Source organism: Oryza brachyantha, chromosome 4 (assembly GCF_000231095.2).
Source record: "Oryza brachyantha chromosome 4, ObraRS2, whole genome shotgun sequence".
Classification (NCBI taxonomy): domain Eukaryota; kingdom Viridiplantae; phylum Streptophyta; class Magnoliopsida; order Poales; family Poaceae; genus Oryza; species Oryza brachyantha.
In genome coordinates this window covers 20,275,529-20,298,499 of record NC_023166.2, presented here as the reverse complement: position 1 = coordinate 20,298,499, position 22,971 = coordinate 20,275,529, and the positions used below count along the sequence as shown (strand labels likewise).

Genomic DNA, 22,971 nt, shown 5'->3' with positions numbered 1-22,971 from the left:
ACTTTTCAAAGCATATTCGTATATATCACATAGAAAAAACTAACCATTTTGAGATATCATTGATAATTAGAATTAAAAAGTTTCAATGGATCTTGTTTTAAGCGTCAAATCTTTGCACCCGGAGGGAGTAACATCACAACATCGTCGGAGCATTCTACTACTTTTCACATATCAAGTAGTTAATTTTGGAAGGTTGGTTGACTCTGTGCCATGTTAACATGCCATATAAGAGATTAAGTGATTGAAACCTAGTTTATGTCGGTTGTCATGAGGTAGGGGCCATGTAGGCTCTTGTCCTGTACTCCCTTCGTTTTATATTGCAATACGTTTTGGCTGTGTTTATATTTATCTATTGACAAATGTATATTGTTTGTAAATATATTTAGAATCGTTAACATCCATAGGAATCTAACAAATGCAAAGATGTATTACATTGTGAACAGTGGCGTAGCCAGGAAATTTTCGGTGGGTGGTCCTGTCCAAACTCCAACGTCGTAAGTTGACGCGTCGTAAAAAAAATAAACACAACAATCACTTATATGGGTAAGAATTTAGTTAAAAGAGTAAATTTTACAAATCCCTAGATTTTGAGGCATTGTTTCAAGAAACCCCATATTTTGGGCCAAAATGTTTCAAGAAACCACATGTTTATCCATAAATATATTAGCCAAATAGATAATATAAGATTAAATATGGGATTTCTTGCAACATTTAATATCAAAACATGGGGTTTCTTGAAACAAAATTCGATATGCGGTTTCGTGTTATGCATGCCTCAAAACCCGAGGTTTCTGAAATTTACTCTACTTAAAAGTATAAAATTAACATCTTATGACATCAATAAAAATATCTTCTTTCCTCTGCATGTTTTACCCAAATAAAAATAGTCTATTACAAATCCTATAATAACAAGTAAATTATCAGATGCTGTAAGCCTGTAACTTGTAAGTCTATAATAGGTAAATAATTATAATTCACATTTGCGCATGAGCAAAGTAGAGCAGTGAGTACAAAGTACTAGTATACAGATTACAGAGAGAAACTGAGAGAGAAAGAGAGTCAGAGAGAGTGAGAGACAGCACTCACCGAGTCACCGGGCGTTGGGCGTCAAGCTAGGCTGCTGGGGGCCTGGGCGGGGCGATGGCCGGCGAGTCGCTGGACGTAGGCGCGGTCGGCGGCCGGCTGGGCGCTGGACGTAGGCGCAGGCGCGGGCAGCCGGCTGACGCGGAGGCGGGGCGTAGGGCGACGGGCGGCGGCGGGGAGACGCAGCACGCAGCCGCTGCTTGCTTCGCGTGCGCGCGCAGCCGCAAAGCGGTAGAGCCAGGCCGTAAGCAGGCGCAAACATTGAGCCAACCCTAGCCTCATTCTCTATCTACGGCTGGGCTATGAGACCCCTCTTCGTGGGCCGATTTCGGGTTAGTCATAGGTCCACCTAAACTACCCCTACCTACGCTCCTGAATTTGTTAAGTGGAGGCAATCGTGTTGGCGAAAGTGATCTCGATACAACATATAAGGATGTCAATGTACATAGGTCCTATCTTTTCACAGTCGCAACGGATTATAAGCCAAAATTTAAATTTTAGAATTTAATTTTGAATTTGATTTTATGGTTTTCTCATCGTGATTTATTTTACGCATTTCGCTTTTGAGTCGTTATGGACACGTATATAAAAGTTTTACTTATAAATTATTTTTCGGTTGCAAAAACGCATTTTCACTTATTCCTCTAAAAAGCGAAATGATGGAAACCCGTGTTTTCTCTTGGAAGCAATTCAAGCAAGCTGTATTTAAACATTTGGGTGTTGTATTGTTTGATGCCGACCCTTCCAACATGAAATAACTGATTTAAGTTCACTTTTCGAAGGATAATTTTACAAAGCGGTCACTTAGATGTAAGATTTAAGTGATATATTAGTCTACGAAACCTTGAAGTAAAATTTTACATTAATGACACTTGTTTTATTCATGCACTCAAATATATTTTAATGATATAACAATATTATAAACTACCTAATAAAATCTTGCATCAAGAATTGCCTTATGCGGAATACAAGTCGTGTGGTTCAAAATCCCCTTAAGCATCTTGCAGGTAACCCTTTGGAATTGGATTTGCGCGTATGCGGAGGGGTTCACACGATTAATGATAGCTTTGGGATACATGGATGAACTAGACGAGGGTAACTTTGTTATTTTCCATGACACCTTTTTTTTTTTGAATACGTGGGAGCACTGATATTCAACGAAGTACCGAAAACGTTATTGTCGAACTATTTATTTTTCTTGTAAACACGTGTTACAGTAAGGACTATATGTTCTAAGTAAGTACATGCAAGAGAGATAATTAAAAGTAGGATATGAACAATGCTTTGGAGCAAGGATGTTAGGCCGGAACTTGTAAGCACGCGTGGCTTATATGAGCAACTCATGCCTAGACTAAAAACTATGTTAGCTCAAACATCTAATATTGCAAGATGGAGAAAATGTGGAAAAGTTTTTCACGGTGAGACCCACCTTAGTCTTAGTTATATAAAATTAAATATTAAATTACATCTGATCAGACTAACATCTTACGACATATATAACTTTACATATTTCTAATAAAATATACATTAAAAATATCCTAATGAACCAGACCCAGAAATATATAGTGCAATAGTTCATGGGGAGGCCCAACAGGCCGACAGGGCCCATACAGACATACTACCAGTGTTTGGTGGTCCCACTTGTCATAGCAATAGAAAATTGTTCTTTTTTTCCACAGTGACCCACAGGCTCACAGATCACACTGGTCGTCGTCTCGTCGACCGTCTCGCACTCTGTGGACCATCACACGTACCCAGAAATCCGACGGCCGAGAACTCCACTCCCATTCTGATCGGACGGCTCTCGACGACCGGGAGACAGCCACGCCACGCACGCGGCCCGCGCCGCCCTCCCCCTTTCCTCCGCTGGCTGGCTCCCCCCCACTCTCCTCTCCGCCCCCGCTTCAAATTTGGATCGCGTCGATTTCACGCGCCGATTCCCCCAAATCGAACGCAGACACACACCCACCCATCCCCCCCGAACGCATAAATATACTGATCCCCAATCGAAACGGGCAGCCGAAACCCTAGCCCTAGCAATCCAGAGCGGATGGCGCGTCCGAGAGGCAGGAAGCGTGCGGCGGCGGCGGCGGTGGAGGAGGAGGACTCCAGCAAGCCGGAGGCTGCAGCGGCGGAGGCTGCGGCGAAGAAACCGGCGGGGCGGGGGCGGGGGCGGGGGCGGGGGAAGCGTGCCAAGGCGTCGCCCAAGCCGGAGGAGTACTTCCCCGAGAAGCGGAATCTGGTGAGGAGGCTTCCCCGGTTTACCGGCTCGGATGCGTGCTTCGCTTCGATATGCTCCGACAACGGGGTGGTTTGATTGGCCTGTATTCGTTTTGGACCTGCGGGACGCGTGGTCTTGGGTTGCTGGTTCTGCGGCGAGATTCATAGGGGTCGGATTAGTCCAAATGACGGTGGTTCGACCTTCGCTGCGTGTGACATTGAAATACGAAATCTCTTGGTTAATATGTGACTGGGTTTGTCTTGACTATGGGGTTCCCTATTCCATTAGGAGTGGTTTTCGGGTTGAAAGCTATGCTGTAGAGCTAGGTCATTCGTTGATGATGGAGAAAATTCTGGCCACTTCTAAGTGGAATCTTGTTACACTTTATGTTGTTTTAGGTCAGTGTTAGGAATGGCTTTATTTTGAATATGAGATGATTTTTGAACATTATGTTAGTGACATACTGTGAAGTTTGAGCTATCATTGGAACATGAAAATTCACGTGCGTTTATTTCAGCAGTTCTAGGGCAGTTAATTGTTTGGAAATTTGTGTGAAGGGTTCAAGAACTTTTGGGATTGTCAGTTTTCCTTTGCAAACAGGCAAAACAATTACTTATATTATACCTTTATGCGTACATTAGATAGGATGCTGCAAAATGATCCAACTAAAACACACACACAAGTACAAACTCAAATTGTTCAGCCACTTCAATTGTTCTACGTGGTGGCCATTTTTTTAATGAAACGTTATGAATTGTTCGATTGACTAGATGCTTCATATGTCCTTTATTTTGATCTGTATATTTATTTTGATGGCACATGCCTAATGATATATTGCTTTTTCCAGGAGGATCTTTGGCTTGCAGCATTTCCTATTGGAACCGAGGTTTGTTATATTATATGGGCATAACGATTTCTTATTTTATAATTTATGGTTGAATCTGTAGTGATGCATGTTTTGACATGCGCACAACTGTGTATTGTGGGCATTTTGCCTCACTGCTAACTTTCATCTATTCTGGGCCTGTCATCTGCAGTGGGAAAATATTGACAAGATAAAAGAGTTCAACTGGAGCTTTGAAAATTTGGAGGTATGTTCAGCATATAATCTTCTGACACTACACCTTTTTCTTAATATTACCTTTCCTTTCACCATGACATATGGTTTCGTGTGGGTGAGCAGAAAGCCCTAGAAGAAGGGGGGGAGCTTTATGGGAAAACAGTTTACTTGTTTGGAAGCACTGAACGTAAGTTTTCTAACTCTTGCACTAGTTTTAAAATAACTCCCCACTCTGTTTATATGTATAGTTTCCTATTAGCTGGATATCATTTAGTAACAGCAGTAAACTGTTTTTATATTAGCTAGTTTTTCTATGAGCACTTTTTGACAAATAGCTTGAAGGCCTGTTTTGAATAGAAGAATTTCACAGAAATACCTATTCCCGCGAAAAGGGGAAAAAAACTTCTCCTTTTAGCATTCCTTATGGGCCAAAATACCAAATCTATCAGTTTTGTCCTTCTGAATTTCTCATGTCTGCTGTAGAACCATGAGAAAACTAGTACCTCTTTTTTTTACTGAAGGTAAGGCATACATTTCTGTAGATATATGTTTGCATGTTTTAATATATATTTGCATGTTTTATCATTGCTGAAAGATTTCCTGGGCATCTTGAATAATTAAACTGTCATTTTTTGGACGATACTTCTATTTTGTTCTTATGTTATTGTTTTTGTATATTAATGTTCAATGTGAGTTGCTATTGCCTTTTTAAGTTGAGTAGTATCAACATTTATTTGTAACCATGTGGGGGAAATTGTTTTCTTGGTTTTGATATCTATTTTGTTTGCTCTTGGAGTGTACCAGATTGTTTGCTAATCATTGATAAAATTTATCTGACTAGCTTCTTTTCCTGTTGGCATGCAGCCCAATTATTGGATGTTAATGGCGAATCAAAGATCGTGCTTATTCCTATTGTTGTTGCTGTAAGTTCACCTTTATTCTCTTGACTTAGAGAAGATGGTCCACAATGACATATACTCTTGAGTCGAACATTTAAGTCATGCTTATGCCAGCCTGACATCTTATCCCATTTATACATACCAGTTTGGATATTTCCTTGTCTTGTTGGTTGATGTTTTTAAGGTGGCTGTTTGCAATTCCTACCTTTGTTATTTCTGAACATGTCAATACCAAGGCTTTTCATCCCATTGGTTTCATTGTATACTGCTCAAAACTATTTGGTGTGGAGATCCTTGTAAGCTTAGAGAAGCAAGTTCACCTACTCGTTTTAGTTGTAACTTTGACCAATTTGAAATTAACCATATAGTGGAAAAAGGGAAATATTGTTAGGATATTTTTGAATTACAGTGGCATTGACAGTTGACTTATTTTAGCCTTACTGATTTAATTATTTACTTGCTTCTGATGAATCTCATTTGGCGCTTCCTTTTCTGTGCTGCAGGTTGACTGTCCATTTCCTCCCTCAGATAAAATTGGTATAAATTCTGTCCAAAGGGAAAATGAAGAGATAGTGCCAATGAAGGCAATGAAGATGGCTTGGGTGCCTTATGTTCCACTTGAGAACCGGTACTCATATTATTTATTTTGAGCTATATTTCTTACCATTTCTTTTGGGAACCTATAACCTTACCTTCTTCCCATCATCATTTGTTGGTTCCTTTTCTTTTCCATGAATCATCATTTATAGATTTGAACTTTCCCCATGCTTTTTTGTTGTCCTTCAGGCTTAGTAGGATCGACAGTTTGAAAACAAAAATATTTACTCTTGGCTGCACTCAACGGAGGTTAGTATTACTCATTATGTTTTCCCTCCTCACTAGCAATGCATACGTGATGATGTGATTCAGCTGATTTATTTTCTTGTTTGTTGGGATGTTATCATAACATCTTTCCTACATTTTCTTTTACTAGTTCCAGGGTATCCTCATTTGTATATCTTGCAGGTCTGCGCTGAGGCATCTAAAAACCGAGCGAGTCAAGCTGTTTGACTACTGCATGCCATGTAAGCTGACTTGGGATTATTTTCTAGGGCCTGTTCTGTATGAATCCAGAAATAACTGTTTTTATAGGATTCTTTGGGTGGCTGTTAACTTGAGTGTGGCCCCTTGGTTGGTGAACTCGACCTATTTAAATTTGTGCAAAATATCGTGCAAGACCTCCATGGTGTATTTGTTAAATGGTTGTAATGTAGCAGTATTCCATGTGACAAGAAGCTTGACTATGCACTTTAATTCAGTCCCATGCTGTAATCCAGTCCCATGCTGTTTTCCTATGAAGTATTTGTTGATTTCATTAAATTGTGAATGGTAAATAAATTCACATGCTGTCAGAGCCTCAGAGGGTGTAATGGCTTTTTTTTCAATTTGATGAGCTTTTAGATGGCTGATTTGCCTGCGCTGGATGGCTAATACTTATATGCAAAACTACAAATGACATGTTGCCATTTACATATCCTGTCTTAACTTAGGTCGGGGGCACTTCTTTCCAGCTACATTCCACACTGCATAATGAGTCTATCTTCAGTGGTGTTTGTGATTTTAATATTAGCAATTGCTGCAGAACCACGCAAACATAGGCATACTATTTAAGTCTTCTTATAAAGTGTTGGACCTTGGCAAAGTCAACAGTTATGTGAAACAACAAAAAGGGCTACTCAAGTACCCCCATGGCTCCATCACAGTTCTCAAGTTGCCTAAAATTCTTCATGCTCAAGTAGTTGATTAGATCATGTGATTTAGATTTTTACATACATATGCTATGTAGTGTTTTAAGAAAATGGCAGAGAATAATGTGGTCTGTAAATGAACCTTGTTGAATGGTATTGCAGACTATATGCCACTGAACCCTCCCGAAGATGAAGATGATACAGTTGTCAATATCATATATCCTCTAGAACCACCGGTAAGCTTCCATTAGTGTGTATTATTCCAGTATTGCCTTATTAATTTTTTCTTAACATAGGCTATTCATTAATTTTATTATGAGTCTTATCATCAACTGAGAGTGTAACAAAATGGCAATTTTTTAATCACCAGCCTGTAGTTTGCAAGCCTAATATGCAGTTCTTTGACTGTGATGTTAATCAGGCCTATATTTGGGATGTTTGTTCATTAATTCAACCGTCCATTTAAGGGAACCTCTGGCAAAGATGCAGCTGTAGCTTCTTCACTGCTACAGTATAGGCTGCATGGCTAACCTGGCCTATGTGAGATGATAAATTTAACTGTTTCATTGCCAATAAGAACTGATCATTTCTTTCTTGTTTTTGTGCACCTCTTGGTTGCACCATCCATGTTATGCTTCCTAGTTATGTTATTTTGTTGGTGGTACTTACCTTAGCCTGTGAGGTCAAAACCAACTTACATGCTGCTGGGCCCCCCTGCCAACTTCAATGAAACACTAGACCTTTGCTGCTGTCATTTCTCGTGCTAGCATTCCTGCAATGCTGTCACCTTCACATGCTTTATTAATCTGAAAAAATATGAGCCTGAAACCATCCCAAATAACTTCTGATATCTCAACACATCAGCTGCCTTTTAGGGCTTATCAACATGGTTATTGATCCATTTCTTAATTGTTGAGGTGGTCTAGTGATAAACTAAGCCTGGTTATTGATCCTTTGCTCAAGTGTCGAGGTGGACTAGAAGGTTGTCACTGCCATCGTCCTGCCTTAAAGGACAGATTGAGGCATGGGAGGCAGATCGAAAGAGGTGTTTACCATTGAAACTGCTGCTGTCACTAGTTGTCACCACAGAATTTTGTCATATCACCATTGGCATTATGCTGCTCGCCTGCTCCTAGCTGCTCACTGTTGTCAGCAGCTCCATGGACCATGGTAGAGGAAGATGAATGGAGAGGAAAGAAGGGAGAAACTATCAGTAGCAGCCTGGAGCGAGGAATTGTCATTTCCCCTTGTTGCTGCATGCCTGCAGGATGGTTATTTTGCCAACTCCTGCCACATGCTATGGAATTACTGCTGCATAGTGATTATTTCCCTGTAAATCGAATTGCCACATAGTTGACTAGGCATCCAGGTGGTGTTTTCATGCTGCCTATACGGTTGACGGTCGGCAGTTGTGCACTAATCATCTCGGTTGACCTCAGGCAGGTCAATTATGGTGCCGTTGGTGAAAACTCAGTTGCAGTCTATATTTCCTGCTATTGATGCAAACCTTTAATATTAATCTGAAGCAATAACGTGACATGACCATCCCACTTTTGGCTCTTAGCTGCACTGAAATTATTCCAAGTTCACTTAAATGCCTCTGATGTTGATCTTTCTAGATTTTCTTTTACATGGCAGTTACCAAATAGTTATGTATTTACTTTGTTCTGCTTGTTGCAGATAGTATGTGACTTTGACTGGGAGATGGATGATTATGAGGTTTGTACTAATTTGGTTGTTTCACTCTGATTACCAAAGGCGCCTGTGTTGAGTCATTCTGTTGCAATGCAGGACTTTGCTGATGAGAAAATTAAAGATGAGGTGCTACCGGAGGATGAGAAAGACAAATTCAAGGTGTGTTTCAAATATGTTTGCTTAAGCTGTCAGAGGAATAGTCAACTTAGGCTACCTTGTTTTTTCCCCTAACTGCTGCGCATTTTCTTTAATAGGATTTCCTAAAGGAGAAGGTTAGAGAGAGGAAAAGAGAGCTGAAGCAGGTCATTCAACCAAAATGTTAATTACCTTCACCAGAGCACTTTAATGCATTCAAATACTCATTGTTTGTCCAAATCTTATGCAGGCCAAGGAGGTCAGAAAGAAAGCCATTGATGATATGGACCCTAAGACCAAAGAGGCATTTGAAAATATCCAATTTTACAAATTTTATCCTGTAAAAACTCCCGACACCCCTGATGTAAGCAACGTAAAGGTATGTGATATTGCTGCATAGGTATTTCTTGGAACAAACCGTGTGTAAGTCTTGGATCTAACTCCTGTATCTATTGTATTGCAGGCGAAGTATATCAATAGATATTACAGGCATGCACATCATCTGATGTAAATGCATCCAACCTTTCATTTTCAATGAGCACATCAAGAACTGAGCTTTATCCTACTTGGAGAGCTGGCACCAAAATTTTGAAAGCCGCGGCAGAGATATGCCTGGTGAAGCTTATTGCACCTGAACTCTGAACTCTGTTGTACTGCAGTTTTCGTCGGACCCTGCCATTGCTTAGTATCACTTCCTCCGGCATTATTTTTGTTGTGCGCAGTGTAACATTCTTGGAATAGATTATGTAACAATCAGGCGGTATATCTTGTAAGAGCAAAACAATTTCTTTAGGAGAAATATTTATTCCTTTCACCGTCCAGTGAAAGTTGCTTGGGTTCACAACCCTGAATATGATTGTCTCAACCGATTTTGTTTTGAATGAGTTACTGTTTGTAGCACCGGTGTGCAGTGCGACGAAACACCTGGTACACTCTTACATGGTGTATTTGGTTGTTGGATACTTGCATAGTTCGTCCTAATCCGCCCCTGGCTATACGAGTATTCTGTTTGATTGGATGTATGTGAAATGATGTGGTCCACAGTATTGTTGTAAATTGGAGAAAAAGCATCTTGAATTAAACTTATTTGAACTACATATATATTCTTGTCTTTTCTGATTGGTTATATGAGATTGAGGATGGCTACTTTTCTTTTTAACGCTAAGGTACACAATACAGATAACATCTTGAAGATTAGGTTATTTGAACTACATTTAATATATTTTAGTTTTAATTATAATAAAGTGTTGTTAAAAATGCAAAAAATAAATTTCTATTAATTGATTTGTACACGTAACTGATTTACATTCTATATCATTTTGATATTACACTCATTGGCTTTGGCTTGTTGGCACCTAAGAAAAAATGGAATCTACTCTAAATAAAATTTAAAAATTGAATAACAATTATTGATAATTTGAAAAGGAGCGATTAGTACGACTGTACGAGTGTATAATAGTAGGGGATCCCATGCCAGTGGATCGGAACATTTGTGGGGATTTGAGTCCGAGGCCCCAGTTCGATTCGGGGCTGAGGCCAGGGCCAACCGGCCAAGGATGGTTTACAACTGGTAATTTATTATGACCCAATAAAGCAAAAAGACCATCTAAATATAATCTAAACCCTAGCTCTCATCGCTCTATCTCTTTGTCACTCCCTCCCTCACGCCTCACGGCCTCTGGCGGCCGGCGGCGGGACAGGGCGGCGACCCCAAGGCGGCGCGGTGGCGCGGGGCAGCGACCCAGGACGACGCGGCGCGGCGGCCGACGTCGTTGTCCTCCTCTCTGACAACGGTGGGTCACAGTCGTACTCCCCCTCTCTCTGAACTTCTTTTTGCGAATCCGGCTCCGACCCGCCTGGCCGCCTCGTCGCAGGAGAGCAGAAACGCGCGAGGATCGTAAAGGGTTCGTTGGCGTAGACGATACGCGGCGTGGACTGTGGACTGGAGTAGCGTGGCGAGTCAGATGGCCCCACATCGCGTCCACGTGGAGCCCACTTCCCCTCCACGTATCCTGTGCCTGCCTTGCTGGCTCTTCCTTGCGGCGGCGGGGAGGGGAGGCAATCTGCTGCTTTTCCTCTTCCTTGCTCCTCTTCCCCGAGGAGGATTCACGAGAAGAAATCGGGAGCAGCAGCTGGAGGCTTGGAGCGCCCTGCATCCCGCCCGCCCTACTGCTGCTGCGGCGCCAATCACCGGAGCAGGGTGTACCACCGCAACGACCGCCGCTGTCGTAGAGTGGTATGCAGTAAGCACAGAGCCCTGCTCTCTCCTCCCTCAGTAGTTTCTGTTAGCTCGTTACCTGCTCGATGGAATGCCGCACCCACCCGGAACACGCTGTTGGGCGTTGGCTGTTCATGCCTTCCTGGCGGCTGGCGCATGGATGAGACCTGGGAGGCGGGTTGGCGCGGAGCAAGTGAGCATAGCAGCGGCTGGCGGGTTTATGTGACAAAAGGAAGCGCCAGTTTTCTGTTCCTCGTTCTGCGGATTCCACGTTACTTGCAATTTCTTTGTTTCGTACTTATGTTGAATATAAACCTTCTATTCATACTTGCAAGCTTGTAATCACTGCAGATTTTGTGTGGAGATGGAGGTGGTTCTGCATGAGGAGGATGCCAAAGATTGGGTTTACAAAGGAGAAGGCGCAGCGAATCTTATCCTCAGCTACACTGGCTCGTCACCTTCTATGGTATGCATTGAGTAGGTTTTGCTTGTGTCTTTATTGGTAACCTACCTATACGTTAATCGGTGAATTTGACGTGTGTGCTTCAAGAAAATATGTTTTACTTGCGATATGGCTATGTTTGGGTGCCTAGGAACTGAGTGGCTACAGAAGTTTCAACTCATTTCCTCGGATGTTTTGGATTTTGTGTTAATTTGTGAGGTGATCTAGAGATGTACTAACATCAACGGCACCAAATTACACCTTAATCTTTTCGCTTATGCTGATAAGCCAAAATTAGATTTTTGAACCTTAAATTTAGAGTTTTTTCACCGTAGTTTATTTTCCAGTCTTGTCTTTTAGATTGCTAAGAACACGTATAGAAAAGTTTTAGTCAAATATCTCCACTTCAATATTGTACCATTCAAAAGAAAATAATCTTATACCGTTCAAGCATTTTTATTCTGTGATCAAAATATTTTGTTTCCTTTGTATGTTATGTTTATAGGAAACACATTTTGATGATGTTTTCTTCTACAGCTTGGCAAGGTTCTGCGGATCAACAAGATCCTAAGGGACAAGGGACAACCGGCACCAAACTGTATGGTCTTCTCAAGTTATGAGGAGCTTCTCTGGGGCAAGATCCCAGGATTGTTGGAATCTGTTAAAAATGATTGTTTGCCACAAGCTTATGCTACAAATGTTATGAGCCAACATTTGGGTGCCAATCATGTTGATGGTGGGGTATGATTTGAATCCAATTATTTTATGTCATTACTGTGATCTTTATTAGAAATAAGTCAACAAGATTCTGCCAGTTGAAAATTCTTTTCTTCTATAATTAATGAGAAAATTTTGAGTTATTTGAAAAGGCGTCTTGTTTGGACAATTGGATCCACTTGATTAAATTGAATAAACGAGGTCTCCTTTTCATGTGCAGGTCCGTGTACGTGTGTCCAAGAACTTTTTGGAGCTTGTTGGAAAGAATGTGCTTGATAGCCGTCCTGCATGGAGAGTGAATGCTAGTGCAATAGATACCGGAGCTGATTCTGCTCTTCTAATTTCTGACCACACATTATTTTCTGGTAAAGTCTTGGCATTTGGATGTTATTTGAACACTTTATCCCTTTCTCTTTTGAACATAATCTGACCTTGTTTGTACTAAGAACAAAGAATCAGTGAAGATCCAGTGATCTATTAACTCTTTATGCATTGAAGTTTGCGTAGACCATTTGGAGCAAAACTCTTATTTTATTATTTCTATTTGCATCACATGCTTACTAAGCTTATTTGTGTGCTAAGAGACAGAGTGGCAAGTTTGTAATTTATAAATTTCTAATATGGTGTTAGGTGACACAATAAAATAGATATAATCAAGATTGGTAAACTAAGCTTTCTCCATGTCCACAGTTGTGAAACATGAATATGTTTGAAGGATTCATACAATATATATCTTCCAAGATCCTCCATTATTCTGAAAGATGGACAGAACAAAAGAAAACCTGCCTGTTTTGTGTGAATTTCTACCTTAACTCTGATCTGTTCCGATGATAATCTGCAAGTTTTGGTTTTCATCCTAAAATTGGCTGAAGGTTCAAAAACGATCTATTTGAATGATTAAATATGCCTTAGTAGTTTCTTACATTTTGCTTCTGCTAAATTATTCATAACTCGCTGCTAAATTCGTTTTCTAACACTATGTTTTTTTATGGTAAATTTTCTAAACCTCAGGTAACCCTAAAGGTAGCAGTTGCATAGCTGTGGAGATAAAGGTACATTTTGAGCTTTGTTTCTTTCGTCACACTTCATTTTTTATATGCATTTCCTTTAGTATGCTTTGCCTTCCAGGCAAAATGTGGATTTCTTCCATCATCTGAATATATATCAAAGGAGAATTCTATCAAGAAGCAAGTAACACGGTACAAGATGCATCAGCACCTAAAATTTCATCTGGGAGAGGTATGTTGATTTGGGGCACCAGATCTTGATTTCACTGCAGATATTATTTTAAGTACTATGATATAATAGTGCACTACTCTTTTGCTCACTGAAAGACAACTAGTCTTCTAGCACAAACAAATGTTGAGCGATGCTTCTAAATATTCAGTTTGTCACTCTTGCAAATTGCAATGCTATGTCATCCCTTTTGTGTTTTTTTTTCCAAATCAGTGTGGTTCTAACCATATTCTTAAACACATTTCAGATATCGAAGACAAGTGAATACAATCCCCTGGATCTATTTTCTGGATCAAAAGAAGGAATACATATGGCAATCAAGTCATTTTTCTCAACTCCTCAGAACAACTTTAGGATTTTTGTGAATGGCTCTTTAGTTTTTGGTGGCATGGGAGGTGGCGTAGATAATGTTCATCCTAATGAAACAGAGAAATGCATTGAAGATCTGAGCAAGGTTACTGGCCTACAATTATCTGACTTTATTGAACTCCTGTCAGAGGCAATTTTCAAGTCTGGAGTGTTGGGTAAACTTTTGGCCACTCAAAAACTGGATGATCATGACATCGAAGGGGCAATTCATCTCTACTATAACATCATTTCTCAGCCTTGTTTGGTGTGCAGAAGTATAAGTGATCCAGAACTTCTGTGCAAGTACTCAATCTTGCATTCTCTTCCATTGGACAAGAGTGAGAGGATTGTTAGGGACTTTCTTATCTCTGCTACTGCAAAAGATTGTAGCTTAATGATCAGTTTTCGACCGAGACAGAGTGGAGCAATAGATTCTGAGTATGATTCCGTATTTCTTAAATCAGTGAACCAAAGTTATGATTACAAGGTATTGATGTGATATGTTTCTTTACATTCATCATTATTCTCTAGATGCTCATAAATTCAATAAGTCATCTAGTACCTTTTGGAACAATTGGTTTATATTTTTATTAATATTTGTTTCCCACACAACCCATTGATTTGTATATTTCCTTTTGCAGGCAAATTTTATTGATCTGGATGTGAAACCCTTGGATAAAATGGCACATTACTTTAAATTGGACCAAAAGATTGTCAGATTCTACATTAGAAATGGAGACGTTGCCGATCCGTGTCCAAAGGGAGGTAGCCCTAGCGATGACAAAGAGATTCAGCCGCAACGTTGACCCTCCTAAAATTTCTTCACTTTAAAGGGCATAAGAGAGTTGTCTGTTGTTTCTTGGTGCTGTTGTTGTGTTTCTACAAGTGTGCATGTCCAATGTTGAGGATCTCGTCCCTTCTAGGGAAATGGTGTAAGAGAATGGTATTTGTTGTACAGTCTGTATACCCTGTGGCTTGTCTCAGCAGTATGCCGAATTTTCAGAACACAGATGTGCTGACAAAAACTATACCGAGGCATCCACGTTTACAGTAACAGGTTGAAGGTTTTGATATTTGCCGTGTACTCAGTCTGTTTCACCCAATCATCCATATTTACATTGTGTACCTGCTTTCTTTCGGTGTATAAGCTGCGAGAATGAGGGTGCTGACGTGCTGTACAGGTGAATGTAATCTTGTTGCGCTCAATGAGCTCAGCCTCCGATCTTTCTTGACTATATGTGCAATATTTAGGCTCTAGAATGGGTCAAGACTGTTAATCATAAGCCATGGAGTCGTGGACAGGTTAAAGTAGTTCTAACCACCAACAGCCACAGAATAGATGTGGCCGCATTTTGCTATAGCAGCACTTGAAAGTACGAACAGTTAGGAATTGCCGTTTAACTAATCGATAACTCATCAGGCACATAACTAAGGCTCATTTGCCTAGCACCAAGGCACCGATCAGCCGTTATTCTTGAAGAAATGGCCATATATATATATATATAAATATAATAAAGTCTCTGTCAGGTGTAGCTGCTTTCTTCACGTCTAAGATGCAGAAACACATTTATACATATTTCTTCTCTCTTCTAATTACAATAGAAAGTATAAACTTATTGTATCATTCACATAAGATTTAATAATGTAATTATTTTCTGTTGGGTGGGAACAGAAACAGGTATGAAAATGTTTTTCATCATGGACGTGCAGGGAGTAGCTGCACCTAATAGTATGATCTAATTTTCATATATATATATATATATATATATCGTGGGACACCTCCTTGAAATGTACTTTCTCCGTCCCACAGGTTCCTGTGTCTAACATTTAACCATCCGTCTTTTTTGAATCTTTTTTAAAAAATTAAAAAAAAATAATCACACGTTAAGTATTATTCATAATTTATCATCTAATAAAAATAAAAATATTAATCGTAATTTTTTTAATAAGATAAAGAGTCAAATATTATAGATAAAAAGTGAAAATTTGGTTTGTTTTGGAACGGATGGAGTAATCACTGTAGACAGCAACTGAAAATGTGAGCTGTGTTATAGAAATGAGCCACGAGCTTGGAGTCTAGGGGGTTGTTGATGACAATTGGTAGCTAGCCAATGAAGGGGCGCGTCAAAGAGACCTTCAATTCGAGGAGTTGAGCTACCTACCATTCACGGTCACTCTTGACCACCTGAAACTGAAAGCCAGCAGCATAAAAGCCAAGAATGCGAGATGTTTGTAGCTAGCATGCTCGATCACAGGGACAGCAGCAGAAAGCACAGGCATGCAGAGGAGAGCTTAGCTGAGCTCTGCGGCATCCGTCCATGTCGAAGAAGACGGTGCTCAGGGTGGACACCTCCTGCGACAAATGCAAACGCAAGGTCCTGCAGGCCGTCTCCGGCCTCCAAGGTAATCAACACATCGATGAACACGCAAGCAAATGAACTGATGATCTGAAGCTGAGCTCGAGCGTGCTATCTATATATGTGTCCATGTTGATCAGGTGTTGACAAGATCGAGATCGACTCGGAGAAGAGCACGATGACGGTGACCGGCAGCGCGGACCCGGTGGACGTGATCGAGCGGACGAGGAAGGCCGGGAAGCGCGCGGAGGTCGTCACCGTCGGGCCACCGGCGTCGTCGTCCAAGCCGGGTGCGGCGGGGCAGCAGCAGAAGAAGAAGCAGCAGCCGGCGGCCGAGGAGAAGGTGCAGCAGCCGGCGGCCGCGGAGAAGAGGGCGCTCGAGCCGCCGGCCACGGTGTACGTCCACTACGTCCCCTCCTACTCGTGGCCATCCTACGAGCAGAGCGTGGTGTACCACCACCAGGATCCCCCACCAGCTTGCTCCATCATGTAGATCATGCCATTTAATTTGATACAATCTTGCGATCATCTCCATCACTAAAGTTAAATCACAATGGCTTCTTTTATTATTAATCATAGCTAGAAATGAATCAATGGTATAATGGTATTCTGCAAAGCCAATCTTGGTAGCTAGTGCTTCAGGAGGGCGACCTCTGGAGTGGCCGGCGGCGACTCAGCCTCCGGCAGCTCGCCCTTGTAGCGGTAGAAGTGCGAGCAGAGGAGGAAGTAGACGAAGTTGATCGCCGTGAACACGGCCATGGCGTAGTAGAAGTAGTCCAGCTTCCCGCCGTTGATGTCGTCGGGGACCCAGCCGCCCTGCCCTCCGCCGCGCCGCCTCGTCTTCGCGTTCATGACGTTCACCACCAGCGTGGCGAGGTAGCTGCTGGCGCCCTGCGCGCAGTAGAACGCCGCATTGGCGAGGGTGCGCATCTGGTCCGGGAACTGCGTGTTGTAGAACTCCATCTGCCCGATCATGGTGAACGCCGCCGAGATGCCCATCACGGCGAGCTGCGGCGCGAGGAGGAAGACGGACATTGGCGACGCGCCGCTGTTGTCCAGGGCAGAGGCGCGGCGCTTGCGCTCAAAGATGGCCGCGACCACGAGCGCCAGCCCGCTTATCACCAGGCCGACGCCCTGTCTCTGGAGCACCGTGATGCCGCCCTCCACCTTGGTGACGCGCTCCGCGGCGCCGGCGATGAGCAGGTCGTAGACGGGCACGAAGAGAATGATGGCGAGGTTGAATATGGCGGCGATCGACACCGGCGGGATGGTGAAGCTCTTGCCCATGTGGAGGTCCATAGTCAGAGCCTGGAGGAATGTGTAGTTGGTCAGCTCCGCCACCGAGATGAACCACATCACGCCGGAGATCCACACGGGGACGACCTTCACTAGGCACTTCACCTCCTCCACCTGCTGCACGCTGCACAGGCTCCACGGCCTCGTCGGAGATCCGTCCGGCCGTATCTCGCCGGCGTCCGTCACGATGGCCGCCTTGTTGAGAAAGCTCAACTGCAACGTGAGCGGGAGCTTGAAGACACGGCCGGTGCCGACGACGACAGGACTGTACAGAGCCGCCTCCTGCTGCCGCGCGTCGCGGGGGTGAGGCAGCCGGAGCCTCCACTTCCGGCACGACGCGACGAGCACCCGCGCGACGCTCGAGAAGATGCTACCCTCGGCCGGCAGGTAGACGTACAGCGGCGTGCCGGCGAGGAACACGACGAAGGTGACGAGCATGAGCGCCGTGGGGATGCCGAAGCCGAGGCCCCAGCTCACCCTGTCCTGGATGTACGCGATGAAGGTGAGCGCCATGAACGCGGCCATCATGGTGACGACGTAGTACCAGTTGTAGTAGCGCTTGAGCCCTGCAGGCTCCTCGCGCCGCTCGCCGCTGCTGCTCGCGTCGAAGTCGAACTGGTCGGCGCCGAAGGGTAGGCTGGTCGGGTTGACGCCGCCCGTGGCCACCACGAGCAGCGCCATGCCGATGTAGAGCACGGCGCGGTGGAGGCCCGACGGCCCGGCGCACTCGCCGGCTTGCCGGGCCACGTCGCCGCACAACGGCGGCTTGAGCTGACGGATCGTCGCCGACAGTGTGATGACCACCATTGCCTGCACCACGCGTCACGTCGACCGCGCGCAAAAACAACATCTCTCACCATGAGCATTCGTCTGTCAATATGGTTAGCAATGGCGATGACTTACAACAAAGGCGGCGGCGGCTCCGAACAGGAGGGTGCGGAACCTGCCCCATGACGCGTCGGCGAGGAAGGCACCGACCACCGGCGAGAAGCTGTACGTGCCACTGAAGATGTTGGCCACGTTCGTCGCGGCGTTCGGCTTCATGTTGTAACGTTTGATGAGGTAGTTGGTGACGGGCTGGGCGAACGCGTTCAACGCCATGGCGACCGCCATGTACAGCCCTGCTTCCTTGCACACCCAATAGGCCAAAAGGCCATGGCGACGTTAGCTTACAGTACCTAAACTAACCTCGTTGATTCTAAACTCTCTGAGAAGGACATACTACCGTCTAGGGTATGTTATCTAAATGGTAATAATTTTTTTGAAAAACAAAATATGAAGTTAGAATAATATGAGATATATCGCTTTATAAACAAATAAATTTAAATATGAATATTACAATTTATAGCAAAAATAACAAATTAAACTTTTTACCATATAAACATATTCACAGTTATATTTATTATAATTTGTATAAATCATATTTGAATATGGATGTTCATGGAGTGATATATTTCATATTAATTCATCTTTCTATTTTTTAAAATTTTCTAATAACTATTTAGATGATATGTAACTGATAAAGAATATTCTGTTTTTTAAATAAAGATAAAGGATATTCTCTTTAAGGGTTTATAACGGCTTCTCCCTCGCTTAAAAAAACAGTGGCTCAAATTTTGAACTTATGATCAACCGCGTGAATTAACAGAGAGGGATATAGGCAGAGACCGATGATGAACCCGACGGCCTTCCATCCTCTCGGCCTCCGCGACGCCACCCCGCCTCCAGCCTCATCCACGGCGAGGCTGCCCCTGCCCGGCTCCGGCAGTCGCCGCGACGCGCTCGCCGTGGGAGCCATGGACGCCGACGACCTTCCGCCCTCACACATATCCAGCTGATATATCTGGCTGATTGTTTCTGTTCTCGTGGTTGATTGAATACAACGGGCGGCGCGGCAGCCCGGTATTTGTACTCGCGAGCAGCGAGAAAAGTCTGCAGGTGTTCTTCCCTCGTTTCACTTGGGCTAGATCGGCACTGTCTCACGTACGCACTCCGTTTCGTTGACAGAAAATGAGCTGGGGTAGACCTTGCGACAGAGTCATATGTCGTCAAAATTTCACTCTGCTGGATTGCTTACCGTTGCGTGGAATTGTGCACGATGGATGGTTCGATAGAAAGTTTTTTTTTTCTAGTAACTGTCTATGCTTGTGACCTCGATAGTTATGAAAGTATTTCGTAAAATTTTAGTAATGGTCTATGCATGTGGCCTTGATGGTTATGGAAATATTTCGTAAAATTTTATAAGATAATTATAATAATATTATAAGCCACTACACGAATATTAAATCTGAATTCAATCTACACATAAAGATTAAAGAGTGTTAAATTTTATTTGTGTTATGTGAATACTTTTTGTTGTTTGATTTTATTAATTTTTGTTTCTGTAGTTGAAAATCAAATCTAGCCTAGTATGTTTATGTATACACTTAGATCATCCTAACTAATGCTGATATTTTTTATTCAAAACTTTCTATAACTATTTAGGTTGCATATAAAATGTTTGTCCATAGTTCGATCGATTGAGCAGAGATATATAAACTATCTTCCTCTTTTGTGCCATGTGGATATGGACTTCTCCAGGAAGTAAATATGTTAAGCACTTAGCAGTATAATACGAAGGGTTAGGTTGGCTTCAACCCGAAGGATTATGTTTGGGCATGACGTGGACATTGAGTATATGATGATGCTTCCCACAAGCAGCCGCCCATCGATCTCTTTCGAGGAACTAACGTACGTGCACTAAGTACACGTGCATAGAACGGGTCACGGTAATTATTAACAGAGAATCCCGTTACCACTCGTCCTCTGGAACACGTTCGGAATGGCCATGTATACAAGCGTATCTGGGAGTGCATATCCACTGTAAAGTATACGCGAGGTCAATTTTAACCTGAAAACCCTCGACGTCATTAACGAGCTGATGGGCTATGCTATTCAAATGGGATGTATCACCAGGGAAATTAACCAATCTGAACAGAGAGCAACGAACGTCAATGGTTTTGCTGCCTTGCTTTCTGTCTTCTTCGCGTGTCACCCGAGCTGATCCGAAGAAACGTCGCGGTGGCGGCGGCGGTTTGCGCACGGCTCTGTCGCGGGCCTCGCGCGCGAGGTCGTACGTGTGGCGGAAGAGGCGTAGGAACAGCAAGCGCGTGCATGTTCTCTTGCGTGTGATGTGATGATCCACCGAAGCAGGACGCACAGAAAGACGGCACAGCGCACAGTCACTGTGGCCGCGGCGCTACGCACTCCGCCTGTCAAGGGGGCCCGAACCGACTAGAGAATAGGGTTTCGGACATACGGGATAAGTAAGTTACAGACCAGATGAAAACAACTGGTATAATTCGGTATCGGATAATATCAATTACAATTAGTATTGATATCAAATGATATCGTTGAGTGTCATGTGGCGAGAGCACGGCGGAGGGATGGCGGAGTAGTCTCTCGTTTTTCTCGATGTTGTGATTAATTTTGTTTCATGCTTCACACATTTTTGGATCTTGTTGTTGGAACAAGTATCGTTAAATGTTGCTATTGTTAAAAAGCATCTTTCATCCCGAGTAATGAAACATCTTAAGCTATTCCTTTTTAAGCATTGTTCACCGAGCGATGAAACATCTGGTATCTGAAATGTTTTATGGCCCAACCTGATCTCCAAGCCCAGATAAGGATCGGAACCCAGGCAGGCCCAACTCCTCATGTGTCGCGTCGCGTCGCGTCGCGTCCGTCTTCTCTACCCCAAGCCGACTCCACGTCTCCCTGTTCCTCTTCGCTCCGTCTCTCCCCACCTCTGCCCCGACCCCGAGAGACCCAGCGAGCGGGCGATCGATCGATCCCGCGGGAAGGAGGAGATCGAGAGGGCAGGGAAGGGAGAGGTCCGGAGAGAGCCTTCCGTCCGCTGGCCATGGGGTTCTGGGTGACCACGCTCATCTTCCTCCTCGCCGGCGTCGTCGCCTCCCTCTTCTCGCTGCTCTGCTGCAACCGCGGGCCGTCGACCAACCTGTACGCCCTCCCTCCTCACTGGTCCCCCTTTAGATAGCTGCTGATCTGGCGTGGTATGGTTGGGGATCGCTCGTTTTCCGCGTGGGGATTTCGGATCAGGCGGGCGCGATTTGACCCACCTGGATGGTGGTGGTTTTGATCTAGATTTGGACTTATTCGGTAGGTCTGAGAATTTCCTCCATTGGTAGATTTCTCGTTGAAAATGCGTCATCCTTTCGATCGGATAACGGTTGGATCGATGGGGTAGCGACTGATCTTAGCCCATGTTCGGTGAAAAGGGTGATTTCGTGCGAAACCCCCAAATTGATACCCAAGGTTCCTCTCTTAAGCTGAATTTGGTAGGCTGGTAGCCCGGTTTGGCTCTTCACAGCCAATTCGAGTAATTTTGTTACTCTTATAAGATGTCATTTTTTTTTTTGAAAAAAAAATCTGACACATGTTGCCATAGGATGGTACTGGTTCAGTGCATATTAGCCTACTAGAGTCCAATTGATAAAATTGCCGTAACCCGAAAAAGATGGATCAAATTCACATTTCACACATGATTTTCAACTGGAAACTATAATGTCAGCTTATGGTCAAATGTGTTAAGAATTTGCCTCTTTTTAGTGCAACTATTGCCAGCAAGCTTGTGCTAATAGCATTTTATACTTGTCACTGAATATCCGTGTATACAACTTACAATTGTGTTGTGAACGAGAGAGCAGGAAGACATCATACTTTGCCCTTTTGATTTCTCGGTACAGACTATTTAATAGTCACGTGTCAAAACTTGCAAAGAAAAAAAGGGAGCATAAAGGACATTGAATATTATAGAGGGTTGTGTTATAGGGTGCCAGCTTATATATGGATATAGAACGATTTGGTTCTGGCATGGTGTAGCCTTGTTTCAATTTCATCTGGTTAGCATAAAGTTTATGCTGATTTGTTATCCTGTCTTCAAGTTTCCAAGGGATCATGACTAAAAGTATTGTTATCTCTAGCCTACTCTGTTCATGTGATGAATAACCTCGCCGTGCATATCCATTACTCGTACTGTATCGCACACATTCTTTTGTTAATATTCTACTTAAAGTGGGATGATTCTATATTTCTATCTGGATTTTGTGGCTGTTTTACTACTGTCTGCTTATCATTACCTTATCTTGAGAAAATTTCAGATGTTTTAAATATCGTAGTTTGCTCTTGAGCCTCTTATATGCCTATGTGTGTATATAGTTATTTTGCTAACCTGCTAAATTAACTTATGTTACCTGTGCAGATTCCATTTGACCTTGGTTATTACAGCTACAGTTTGCTGTTGGATGATGTAAGTTCTGATCCATCTGTTCACTTACACATTTTAGTTTGCCTATCACCCTATCCAGACTCGATTGCTCAGAAAATATGATTTTGATGCTAGGTTGATTGATTTCATGAAAAAAATGCTGCTAAACATGAATAACATGATACCAGCATAATAACTGGCATCCTATGGGTCTACATGTAGTCTAATTTGAATGCACCATGATGACATTATCTTATTGACTAGTGGGTAT

The 22,971-nt window shown here is 43.1% G+C and overlaps 4 protein-coding genes across 6 annotated transcripts; 3 read left to right on the top strand and 1 right to left on the bottom strand.

Moving 5' to 3' along the window:
• The first annotated feature begins 3,019 nt into the window (after positions 1-3,019).
• On the top strand, positions 3,020-9,897 carry LOC102721729 (protein HEAT INTOLERANT 4). The gene is made up of 14 exons (XM_006652897.3): positions 3,020-3,325; positions 4,152-4,190; positions 4,342-4,395; positions 4,488-4,551; positions 5,229-5,287; positions 5,767-5,891; positions 6,050-6,109; positions 6,269-6,327; positions 7,153-7,226; positions 8,671-8,709; positions 8,782-8,844; positions 8,940-8,987; positions 9,071-9,199; positions 9,284-9,897. The coding sequence occupies exons 1-14, from the start codon at positions 3,134-3,136 to the stop codon at positions 9,329-9,331; spliced, it is 1,053 nt and encodes a 350-aa protein (XP_006652960.3). The 5' UTR covers positions 3,020-3,133; the 3' UTR covers positions 9,332-9,897.
• Positions 9,898-10,385: 488 nt separating this feature from the next.
• LOC102721267 (inositol-pentakisphosphate 2-kinase IPK1) lies at positions 10,386-14,996 on the top strand. 3 transcript variants are annotated; one of them, XM_006652896.3, is made up of 8 exons: positions 10,386-10,613; positions 11,390-11,504; positions 12,018-12,221; positions 12,418-12,562; positions 13,209-13,249; positions 13,326-13,436; positions 13,681-14,268; positions 14,423-14,996. In XM_006652896.3, the coding sequence occupies exons 2-8, from the start codon at positions 11,403-11,405 to the stop codon at positions 14,585-14,587; spliced, it is 1,356 nt and encodes a 451-aa protein (XP_006652959.1). In that variant the 5' UTR covers positions 10,386-10,613; positions 11,390-11,402; the 3' UTR covers positions 14,588-14,996. The 3 variants fall into 3 exon arrangements, with proteins under 3 accessions (XP_006652959.1, XP_040379687.1, XP_040379688.1); XM_040523753.1 differs by lacking the exon at positions 10,386-10,613 and adding an exon at positions 10,870-11,063; XM_040523754.1 differs by lacking the exon at positions 10,386-10,613 and adding an exon at positions 10,871-11,056.
• A 1,103-nt stretch (positions 14,997-16,099) lies between these two features.
• On the top strand, positions 16,100-16,663 carry LOC107304116 (heavy metal-associated isoprenylated plant protein 43-like). Its single transcript, XM_015836493.1, has 2 exons — positions 16,100-16,184; positions 16,279-16,663. Exons 1-2 carry the CDS (start codon positions 16,100-16,102, stop codon positions 16,629-16,631), a joined length of 438 nt encoding a protein of 145 aa, XP_015691979.1. The 3' UTR covers positions 16,632-16,663.
• Positions 16,664-16,700: 37 nt separating this feature from the next.
• On the bottom strand, positions 16,701-19,307 carry LOC102720979 (protein NRT1/ PTR FAMILY 2.13-like). The gene is made up of 3 exons (XM_006652894.2): positions 19,103-19,307; positions 18,338-18,555; positions 16,701-18,244 (listed from the first exon to the last, which is right to left on the bottom strand). Exons 1-3 carry the CDS (start codon positions 19,260-19,262, stop codon positions 16,769-16,771), a joined length of 1,854 nt encoding a protein of 617 aa, XP_006652957.1. The 5' UTR covers positions 19,263-19,307; the 3' UTR covers positions 16,701-16,768.
• Positions 19,308-22,971: the final 3,664 nt, after the last annotated feature.